Below are 11,409 nucleotides of genomic sequence, written 5' to 3' on the forward strand. Positions count from 1 at the left end.
GCTACATGTGATGTATGCACGGCAGGGCTATTTATTTTGTTATGGGATGGGGGACGTTGCCAACATTGGTCTTGAACCCCCGCAATCAAACAGTCCTTTCTCAGCTATCAGCAGTTCGGATCCCAGGTGTGTGCTACACTTCCAGTGTATTTTTTATTTTGCAAGTTATAGTCCAAGGTTTTTTTTGTTTGTTTGTTTGTTTGTTTTTTTGTGAGCTCCCAGAAAAAATTAGCTACTGAAACTCATGAACAATCACCAGGAAAAAAAAAAAAATCACTGCCATTTTATTCAGTACAAAATGGAATTGGCATTGTAGCTGCCATTTTCCCAATCACTATTGGTCTTGACAGTATTTTTCCCTTTTGTATCAATCATTGGTTTTGGGATGCAGGGTTGAAGAAAAAGGAAGATGTGTTAGTTTGCCGTCTGTTACAAGATATACTTGAGAAACCACACAGGTGTACATCTAAACATTTTGTTGAAATGTTGCCTTTTGCTCAAAAGATTCCAGATGTAACGTGCTGCCTCCTTGGAATTTCAGTGAGAAACTATTTCAATTTATTGCAGATTCTAAGAAGTTGCAAGCCATTTCCAAACCTTTGGTTGTTCTCTTTACTCTAATGCTGCTTCCTAAAAGCTAGTCATCTTTTTCCTTTTCACTTGCCTCACAGAATCACCAAATTCTGGAAATGTTTGTATTTCTCATACATTTCTGATAGTCAACATGGAATCAGAGGGACTGAGGAGATAGCTCAGCTCTTAAGCGCTTGCCACACAAGTGTTAGGACCAGAGTTTGGATCCCCATAATGCTGAGTAGGCTTGGTGGCCATGCTGTAATTCCAGTCTCAGAAGGCAGAGAGGGTTGGGAGATTAGAAACATCAGTGAGCTCTGGGTTTGATTGAGAGACCCTGCCTCATTGAATGCGGTGGAACAGCAACCAAGGATCATTATTCTTGGGCCTCCACGTGCATACCCACCCACGCATGTGCCCACATATATACAAACATGCATACACACACATGAAAATGGAAAAAGAGGAAAACAATAACAAAACACCTGAATCAGAGGTGTTTCAGTGCTCCGAGGAGTTCCTTCGTTTTTGTTTTCCATCTCTTTGGTGAATCTGTGTGGCAGCACATTTTACTTTCCCTTCTGTTTGACTTACTCAAAGCTTTGGATAGTTACATACTATAAAGTGTTCTAAAACTACACTTGTATGTAGAAAACTACACTTTCTTGTAAAATCTGACTCAGTTTGTAATATTGAGGTCTGTTTGGTGCAGTGAGGAAGTTGTAGGGGTGTTTTGGTATTAGCATTCTAAAGAATTTAAGATCTGTTCATCTGCACTTGATCTGTACATTTTGCTTATGAGGATGATGTGAAAATCTATCTGTAGTCCTTCATCCATCCTGGACAACCTTCTTCCAGTTTTATTACTTCCATCATTCAGCCTTTCACCGTGCTTTACATTTGTGATGAGACATACATAATATTTATCATCTTATCTTTTTTTTTTACTAGTATCTCTGGCTGGCCTGGAATTTTTACACAGACCAGGCTAGACTCAAACTCACAGAGATCCTGAGCACTAGGATCAAAGGCGTGTACCACCACACCAAGTCCCCTTGTCATTTTTATTTTTATTTAAACCTGGGTCACTATAGACCTTAACACTGAAGCCTGCTAAAAGTTTTCAAAACCTAGTTTGGAGTTGGAGTGTATGTAGTTCAGTGGCGTAGCACCTGCTCAGCATTCATGAAGCCTCTGGTTTGACCCCTAACATCAAAACCAAAATAAAAAAGAAGAAAAATTCATTCTGGCCTCTAATTTTCCTCCAGAAAGGAAGGAACTAGAACTTTTTTGTTGACTTTTTACCTTTTCATGAAAAAATGAAAGGGACATTTTTGTTGTTTCTTCTGGGCTTTGGGTTTCAGAGCTGCTTAAAATCAAACACAGAAAAAGTTTGCAGGGCAAAGAAGGTCAAATACATCCTGTGCAGCCTCCTTCTCTTTAGGTTAGGTCTACTCAGAACATCACAGTCCAGACAATTGTTCTAAGAACATATAGACAATATAAATGCTCTTAAATATTCATTTGCCATTAAAGGCCTAGCCACCTGGAGCATACACATAAAAAGGTGGTTTTTAGAAGTAAAGGCTTTAGCTTTAAAATTTCTAGAAATAATACTGCCTATGTTTCAGTGGATGGCTGTACACCCATGCCACACTGACAGGACTAAGTGGATCCAGAGGGTTTTAAAAAGATACATGAATCGGGGTGTGGTGGAGCATGCCTTTAATCTCAATACTCAGGAGGCAGCGGCAGGCGGATCTCTGTGAGTTCAAGGCCAGTCTGGTCTACACAGTGAGTTCCAAGCCAGCTGGGGCTACTGGGAGACCCTGTTCAAAAAGACCAAGGAAACTAAATCCACTTACACCACACACACACACACACACACACACACACACAAAATACAAACAAAACACGAAATTAGGAAGCAAAGTGCTGCAAGGTGTACAGAAGGAGTTGAAGAAAGGGGGATGTGTTCACTCAAAACATATTATGAAATTCTCAAATAGTAAATTTAAAAAGTTTACATTAGGGCTGGAGAGATGGCTCAGCAGTTAAGAACACTGGTTGTTCTTGCAGAAGACCCAGGTTCAAATCCCAGCAACCACATGGCAGCTAACAACTGTCCGTAACTCTGGTCCCAAGGGATCCGACAGACTCTTCTGACCTCCGAGGGCATTGCACGACACGGATGCCCTTACCTACATGCAGGCAATACCCGCATACACATTAAAAAAAAAAAGTTTACATTAAAAATAATTAAGAGGCCAAACTCAGCTAGCCACACCTTATACAGGAGCACACTGAGATAAGGAAGTGCAGCCTGCATTAGCCAAAGCAGATGGAGCTGGTCTGAACTGAGTCCCCAGCCTTCTGGTGGGATAGGAGGTGCCAAGAAGGAGGTGCCCATGGATGCAAACAGTTTTGCCTGCAGCCCTTGGCAGTGCAGCATTGTAGCACTAGATGTCAGTGTGGACTTTGCCAACCACCACCTTTTCGCTTTTGTGGTACAGGACAGCAGCTCTCAGGGTCCAAGCTTGGCCAACACAGTTTTCAGAACCATCAGTTTACCAAGTATTTTGTCGATTTTCATATTTTGATTTGTCAGGATTTTAAAGAACACAAACAGAAACTCTGAATCAAAGGTTGCTCTTTTAAGCACCATTACCTTCTGGTCTTAATGCTTGTATTAAGCAGGCAACCTGAAGGGACGTCCCAAGGTAGGTGATGGAACGTTCCACTCTGGGTCTTAAAAACCTGGTAAGCCAGAAATCGGTAGGCCCCACTTCAGGAAACCACAGCATCCTATGCTATCACCGTTGTTCGTAAGTGGGGCACGGCATGAAACTGCAATTGTTTCTATGATCAACCACGTAATGTGTAGTGGCCTTGTCTACTTTGCTGTTACTATTTTATTTTTTGAGAGATAGTTTGCAATCCAGAGATTTCTGAAACCTCAAAAGTCACTAAATTCGTTTCTTACTGCTAGTACAACAAACTGCCAAGAACTTAGTATCTTAAACCAAGGAAAATTAATCTATGTTCTGCAAGTCACTGAACTCACTGGGTTAAAATCAAGGTGTTGGTGAGCACGGTTGTGTTTCTCCTGGAGGCTCTTGAAGAGGATTGGTTTTCTTGCCTTTCTCCAGCTTCTAGAGGCTACTGCATGCTTTCGCTTGTGCTGCTCCCCTCTGTCATCAAAACCAACAATGGTTAACCCAGTCTTTTGTTTTTTTTTCAGACCTGGATCCCAGGGCCTCATATGTGCTAAGTAAAGTACTCTTTCTGCTGAGCTACCCTCCTCCTCCTTTTTTCCCCCCAAACTTATTTTTAAGATATAGTCTCACTGAGTTACCTAGGCAGGTCTTCAACTTGTAATCCTCTTGCCTAAGCTTCCACAGTGGCTAAGATTATAGGCCTGTGCTACCAGGCCTGGCTCCATGTCCTTGCATCACTCTGGTCCTGCCTCTCCTGGCTCCCTCTTTTGCTTATGAAGACACTTGCATTATACTGGGCCAACCCAAGTAATTCAGGACATTCTTCCTATCTCAAGACCCTTCACTTTATTTCCACCTGCAAAGGCTATCTTGCCATATAAGGTAACATATTCATAGATTCCAGGGTTGAGTACATGGCATCTTGAGTTGCTGATGTGTGTTTATGAAGGGGGAGGAGCACATTTTTCTACCAGTCATTAATCTTAAAATAGCATCTGATGCAATTTTTCAGGTGATGAACTTTTTAACAGGCTGATTCAGTGCCATTGACAACTGTTGTTTATGTAGCAGACTGTGTTGGAAAATAATAAGGCCTGAATTTCCTTTGCTCATGGAATATTGACAATGAAAACCAGAAATCCGCCACACCCCATATTAATAATTCAATCACTCTTGGCCCGACTGTGCACTAAGTCTACTGCTCTTTGTGATCTGTATTTCAGGATGACTATCCCAGGAAGAGCATTGAGCTGGCACAGGGTGAGTACATAAACAATAACATCCATGATTCCTGCATCCTTAACTGAGCAAAATGAAATGTGCTGAGGGAGACAGACAGCCTCTGTGCACCCCATGCAAAGTCAGCAAAAGGACTGGCTCAGTGGTAGAATGCTGATCTAGCATGCTCTAGGTTCAATCTCCAGCACTGAAAAAGAACAAAAAGAAACCCAAAACACAATGCCTCATTGCAAACTAAGAGCAGGTTTCCTTGACAAACTGTAAAGCTGAATTCAGATCCGCTTTTCAAAATGCTCTTTCCTCTGTATTCCTACCTGGTGCTAGCAGCACTGGCCAGAAAGCTTATCTGTTATCTTTGCCTCTTCCTACTTGGACGTGCAAACAGCCTGTCACTAGTTTCACAGGTGCTCCATCCTGCTCCACTCGTTTCTCTTGCCTGGATGGGTTCCTAATGAGTGCACTGCTCTCACCCATCACTCCATTCTCCAAAATGCTGCTGGGGCTATTCTTTCAAATTTTAAGTGTGATCACGCTATTTTGACCTAGGAGAGGGGTTTTCTCTTGCCTTTTGGATCCTTTCCAACCTCTTAGCTCAGCAGGCTAAGTCAATTGGACTCTGCCTCAGCCTACTCTTCAGCTGGTTCTGACTTCTGTCTGCTCCTCTTCGTTCCAGCCAGTGAAATGCTTCTAGTTCTTCACATGCTCGGAGCTCTCCCTTGCTTCTTTCAGGCTCCTGCAGTCTGCAATATCTTCGTTTGTGTAAAGACTCAGTCCTGTGGCTGTCACTTCTGGGATTGCAGCTTTGTTCTTCATCTAACTCCCATCTCTTCACTCAACTTCAGCACTCATCTGTTACATCACACTTGAACCATCTCTTTCTCTAACTACAGGCCATTAGGTTTTGAAGGCAAGGGCTTTGCTTACCTTTGCATCTCCAGTGCTAAGACATCGCAGATGTACATCTATTGTTTTAAGAATGAAGACATCTTCAGAGTGGGTCTGAATGTATCCTAATGTTTTCCGGCACCTATCCTAATGTTTTTGGCCACCGGCCCACGAGGGCAGGGAGAGCAGAAGTGGCGAACGGGGTCAGGATGGCCAGTGAGCACTGACAGAAGAAAGCCCTTTCGGGGAGACTGGTCCCAGGCGCAGTGAAACATCAGTGAAAACAGCTCCAGACACAGTGAAAACAGCTCCGTTTATTCAGTGGGAGAACTAGAGAATTTATAGTGTGGAGGCAGTAGCAAAAGCCTCAGTTGATAGGTGCTCATAGTGTGCTTTATTTACATGTGGCAGTGGGCTCCTATCTTCCAGACTATCAGGCAATGCCTGATTATCATATAGAAAAAACCTGGGGGTAGTTTTTACTCCAGGTAACTATGCCAAAGGTCATGTGTTTAGATAAGGTCAGGCATCCGTGCTTGGTGGCACTTTCCAGGTGAGCCAGGAAGAGAGCAGGAGGCCCCCTGCTGAAAAGGGGAGTCCTTCCATTTGGCGCCGAGCCCCTCAGGGCTATCTGGACATGGAGAACTACAACCCATACAGCAGGGTTTCCCAACAAGGGTTGACCCTGCTTGGGGCTATGTTCCAAAACCTACCAGTTCGGACTTGAATCCTAGAGTTCAGCCAGAGCCCAGCTAGCTTCTGGAAAACAAAGCGTTGGGTAAATTGACTAGTAGCTCTTATGGTGCTGTTTTCTTTCTTGTTCCTGGCCAGAGGCAGTCCTGCAGTTCTGACCTTCTCTTTTCCGCTCTTCCCTGGAGGCAGGGATCATCCAGTAGCCCCCAAGGGAACTGGCCACCTAAGGTAAAATTGCCTGGGCAGAAAAATGTAGAGGGTAACAAACTTGTTAGTAATCAGAGTCTAAATCGCTCCTAATCCCGGCATGCATTACTCACTTCTGTCTGCCAGTCATGATCCACAGTAGTCCCTTCCTGGAAGCCTGCAGACTGTCTTAGAGTTCTTGAGAAGCACGCAGTGGGGAGTTAAAAATAAACCATGATAGAGTTCCTGGACTTCGAGGCTTATGCAATCTAGACCTAAAATATGGGGCCTGCCTTTGCTGGGGACTTTGGCTACCCATAAGGGAGGAGGAAATGAAAATATTTTATACTACTTTTTAATTGTTCATATATTACCATAGGGATTTATGAAAGTGTCCGGAGGCTGGTACACATGCACTGGAGAGACCACATGCTTTTATGTGGCAGAGAGCTGTTTTTTTTTTTTTTTTTTTTTTTTTTTCCTTCAAGCTAGTTTTCACTTTTGTAGGCTGGGAAAATCCCCTTGGTACTGGGCTCATGACGCTCTACCCACTAAGTGTGTATCATTTCAACAGTATGCCCCCAGTAAAGCTCTGGGGTTCCTTGTATACCACAGACTCTAAGAGGTTTATTTATAATGCAGGAAAAGCATCTAAGGTTTGGTTGTCTTGTATTAAGGCTTTTAAAACAAAGACTTTATATGGTATGTATATTTGTTCATGTGTATGCTTCTGCACCTATGTGAAGAAGTCACTCTTCAGGAGCCCTCCTCTCCGTCTTATTTTTTTGATACAAGGTCTTTCACTGGGACCCTGGACTAGGCTAGCTGGTTAGCCAGTGAGCCCCAGGAACCTCCTGTCTCCACCTCCCCAGAGCTGCAATTACAAAGCATGAACTATTGTGCCTATCTTTTTACATGGGTGCTGAAGATGGAACTCTGGTTCTCATGTGTGTGCAGTAAGCACTTTATAGACTTATTTATAATTTCAATAACTGAGAATCAAGTTATTTTTTATTAGCAGGTGCTGACATTCTAGCTCAGCTGTATTTAGAAGAGAAAATTATTACAAAATCTGTTAAACATGTACCACCAAAGCCTATTCAAAATGTTAGCTATGCTATGAAATCAAGAAAAGTTGAAATAAAAAGCTTCAAATATCAAAGATTTCAAATAGTCTCTGGTTTCTATGTATACATTTATCCTTTCCATCCATCACAGCCTGTCACATTATCATCATCATTATAGCAGGGAGATACATACTTATTAGCAATGACTACCAAATGATTATTACCAATGCATGAAGTCTTGACAATGCATTGAGATGGTACAAACAGTAAAATCAGCTCTAGTGACTATTAGCATATACTGAACTGTATAGTATCACAACCTGATACAGCTAATATGCAAGTTATTACACAGTGCTAGGTAGGGTAACAAATTTCTAAGTATTTTCAAATAGACATTGGATCTTTTGATACTCTCAGCTACTTTGTGAGACTGGTATTATGATCATGTGCTTTTTACATGGGAAACAGGTTTAGCCAGATTAAGCAGCTTGCCCCAAATCCCAAGGCCATCGTTAACTAGAGCCATGGCCTAACTCCAGCTTGAATTCATCTACTTTGTAGCATGTGCTTATAATCCTTTTGTGATTGGCACTTGTCCTTTGATTCTCATTAAAGAAAAAATGGAGGCACACAGAAAGAACACGTTCATTAAAGAACTATGAAGAGCTAGTAGGGTATAATAAAGTTATGGATTTTAAGTAGAATCAGAGCTGTTTGGCAATAAAATACACTGTCTTCATGAGGATTACTATTTGCAGAGAGATGGGAGGGCTGGTGAGAGGCAAGGGGACTAAGGAAAGGACAGAGAAGGCCAAGGTTTTACATTTTCAGAATTCTCCTGGGGGAAAAAAGGTCCATCTACAGAGGAGAAAGGGGACCTACCACATCAGAAATGTCAAAGAATAAGTAAGCAAGTTTATGAGTGACCTTCAAGAATTGTTTTAGGGCCAGTGAGATAGCTCAGTGAGTAAAGGTACTTGCTACAAAATTGGAGACCTGAGATCACTCTCCTGAACCCACATGGGAGAATAACTGACTCCCGCAAGTAGTCCTCTGACCTCCAACCATGTGCCCTGGGACACATGGGCCCACACACATACACACAAATACTTGTAAAAACAAATTTTAAACAAGAATCATTTTAGTAGGTCTGGCAAATGAATACCTTAATTCATTAAAATCTTACCGTATTCTCATAGATGCCACACTGTGTTATGCTAGATACATGGAGTACAGGCATGATGTCTATTATGAAACCAACTGCTGAATGTCAAGCAGTCTAATACCATGATCAGAACTATGCAGGGATTATTATAAAGCACTGAACTGGAACACTGGTGTATATCTTCAGTATTAAGAGTGGGGTGAAAAGAAATATCTGCAGGGAGAAGACATTTAACCAAACTGATGAACTCTTATTTTATATAAAAGCTTGGCGTAGCTTTATTATTTTTATACATACACACATTATATACAATGCACACATTATCAACAATGTATGTTGATACATAAATATCAACATACACATATACTATCATTTTTGAGACTAGTATTTGAAAACTATGTTGCTCAGGCTAGCCTCAAACTCCAAGCCTCACACAACCCTCTAATTCAGCCTCTCCAGAAGCTGGGTGAGCAGGTGAGCCTGCTCACAGGGCCTCATTTTATTTTTTTTTTTTCCGGTTTAAAACCTTAATTCCTGCTGGGTGTGGTGGTCCACACCTATAATCTTAGCATCCAGTAAGCCGAGAAGGGTGGATCTCTGTGAGTTCAAGGTCAGCTAGCATAGTTAGATCCTGTCTCAAGGCAAAAGAAAATCCCCTAAGCAAAATTAACAACAAAACAAAACTTCCAAACTTAATTCTTGGGGCTGGAGAGATGGCTCAACAGTTAAGAGCACTACTACCTTCGCAGAGGATGCAGCTTCCATTTCCACCACCCACATAATGCCTCACGAGCATCTGTAACTCCAATTCCAGAAGATCCTACACCCTCTTTTGGCTTCTGTGGGCATCAGGCATATATGCGGTACACATACGTATTTGTAGGCCACACACACACACACACACACACACACACACAAGATTAAAAGAAAAACCCAACCCTCCTTTACCCTTTGAAAGAGGGACAAAACTCATTATATAAATGATGCACTGAAAATACAAGGGCAAAAGTGACAACATATTCATTTCTAGAATACCGTACAAAACACTTGCTATTATTTCCAGGCAGACAATGCTTGAGGTAGCTTCAAAATGGGCGTTAGAGCCTGGTCTAAAGCACCACACACCACGAAGACAGCATTGAGTATTCTGTTAAATTCCATTTAGAAAAATCACAGGATTTTAAAGCTGCAATTGCCCTGGGGATTTAATGCATACATTCTAGGTAAGAAAGCTAAAGTCCAAAAAGGTAAAATAATGTACTGTTTGCATAGTTTGTCTTGGTGTTGGGCCTATAGGCCAGGTCTCAAGGAGGATCTTGCTTTCTTTCCGTCTCAGCTTTTGCTCTACTGTTGAAGGTCAAGGCTGGATTATCATTAGGTCTTCAAATAATTTTGCACTTCCTATTAAGTTGGCTTCAGCCTTCTCGCCATCCTGCTTCCGTACTATGTTTTAAGCATTATCATTGCTGAATTTGATTTTTGTTTTAATCAGTGTATGCAACACCAACAAAAGGCACACATAAATTCAACTGCCTCAGATGCGGGGAACATCCGCACATCCCGAAGCCAGGGAAAGATGCAGGAGACACTTGCTTTTCTCCAGCGTCCGCAGGCCACGTGCAGGAGGAAGGGCCGCCTTCTGATTGGCGCCCTAGGGGCTAGGTCCTTCCAATCCTTGTAGATCCCTAGATGGAGGGGAGGTGGTAGCGGTGGCGGCGGCGCGGAGGCAGCCAGCCGGGCCCGGAGGGCGGGGTCAGCGGCCTGTCTGTCACCACGTCTGAGGACCGCAGCACCTACCACATTACTGTACCTTGGCTAGGCGGGGCCAAGGCGGGCAGGACTGGGACTGAGGAGGCGGAGACAGGCAAGTGGAAGCCAATCTCCGGGCAGGCATGAAAGGGCGGGGCCACAGCACGCGACCCAAACACCAGGGCCCTGCAGAGCCTGGGGCAGCGGAGCTGCACGGCCTCCCACTGGGAGCGCCGGGACCCTCCCTTTGGCCCCGCCCCCAGTCTAGGTCCCTGGCCCCCAGGCCTAGGCTCCCGCTCCAGGCCTAGGTCTTGGCCTCACGGTCCCACCCTAGGCCCCCAGGGCGTGCCCCCGTCCGCGGCCCAGGCGTGGGTTCCCAGCTCCAGGTGCTCCCCGCCCCAGACCGCCGCAGCCCCTTCAGCTCAGGGCCGTGGGGCGAACGTAGCCGGGAAGCCCGCGCCTCGTTCCTTCTCGCGCGCCGCCCGTTTCCCTTTCTCCGTTAATAACAGCTGGGCGCAGGGAGGTGGCCCCGGCGGAGTCTGGGCGGGCACCTCCCACTCAGCCGCGAGCCGCCGTGGGAGCCGGAGGATGGCGGCGGTAGCAGCGGCCGCCCGGGAGGAGGCGTTGCCGAGGCCGGGGGTGCAGAGCGCGGCGGCAGCAGCAGAGAGCGGCAGCGGCCCGTCGTGGCACACCAGAACCGAAAGCAGCGCTCGCCATACGGCCACCTGAGCGGCGCTCCGCCCGGGCCTCCTTTTCCTCGCCCCGTCAGCCAGCCGCGCCGCGGGCCCGAGCACTAGAGCGCACCGGGGTCCTGGACGTGCGAGGTCCGTTGAGGGCCGGCGGCGCCTCGGCCCTGCCTTCCGTCTGCGCTCGCTTGCGGCCTCGCGGCGCTCGGCACGGGCCGGGCCCGGGATAGGGCGGACATGGGCGCCAAGCAGAGCGGCCCGGCCGCCGCTAACGGCCGCACCCGCGCCTACTCTGGCTCTGACCTCCCTTCCAGCAGCGGCGGTGGAGCCAATGGAACTGCGGGCGGCGGCGGGGTTCGGGCCGCGGCGCCGGGCAGGTTTCCGGCTTCGGTGTCCGGCGCGCAGCAGCCCAGCGCCTCCGGCGGCGTGGCGACGGCCTCGGCCCCGGC

General features: G+C 45.6%; 1 protein-coding gene across 2 annotated transcripts in view; it reads left to right on the forward strand.

Moving 5' to 3' along the window:
• Positions 1-11,046: 11,046 nt before the first annotated feature.
• The window catches only part of Znrf2 (zinc and ring finger 2), a 94,049-nt gene continuing 93,686 nt past the window's right edge, over positions 11,047-11,409 (forward strand). The window contains exon 1 of one of the 2 annotated variants that reach the window (XM_029567529.1): positions 11,047-11,409. In XM_029567529.1, the coding sequence (XP_029423389.1) occupies positions 11,198-11,409 (212 nt within the window). In that variant the 5' untranslated portion in view covers positions 11,047-11,197. The other variant, XM_029567530.1, reaches the window with a different exon arrangement.

Source organism: Nannospalax galili, unplaced genomic scaffold (assembly GCF_000622305.1).
Source record: "Nannospalax galili isolate Female #2095 unplaced genomic scaffold, S.galili_v1.0 scaffold158, whole genome shotgun sequence".
Classification (NCBI taxonomy): domain Eukaryota; kingdom Metazoa; phylum Chordata; class Mammalia; order Rodentia; family Spalacidae; genus Nannospalax; species Nannospalax galili.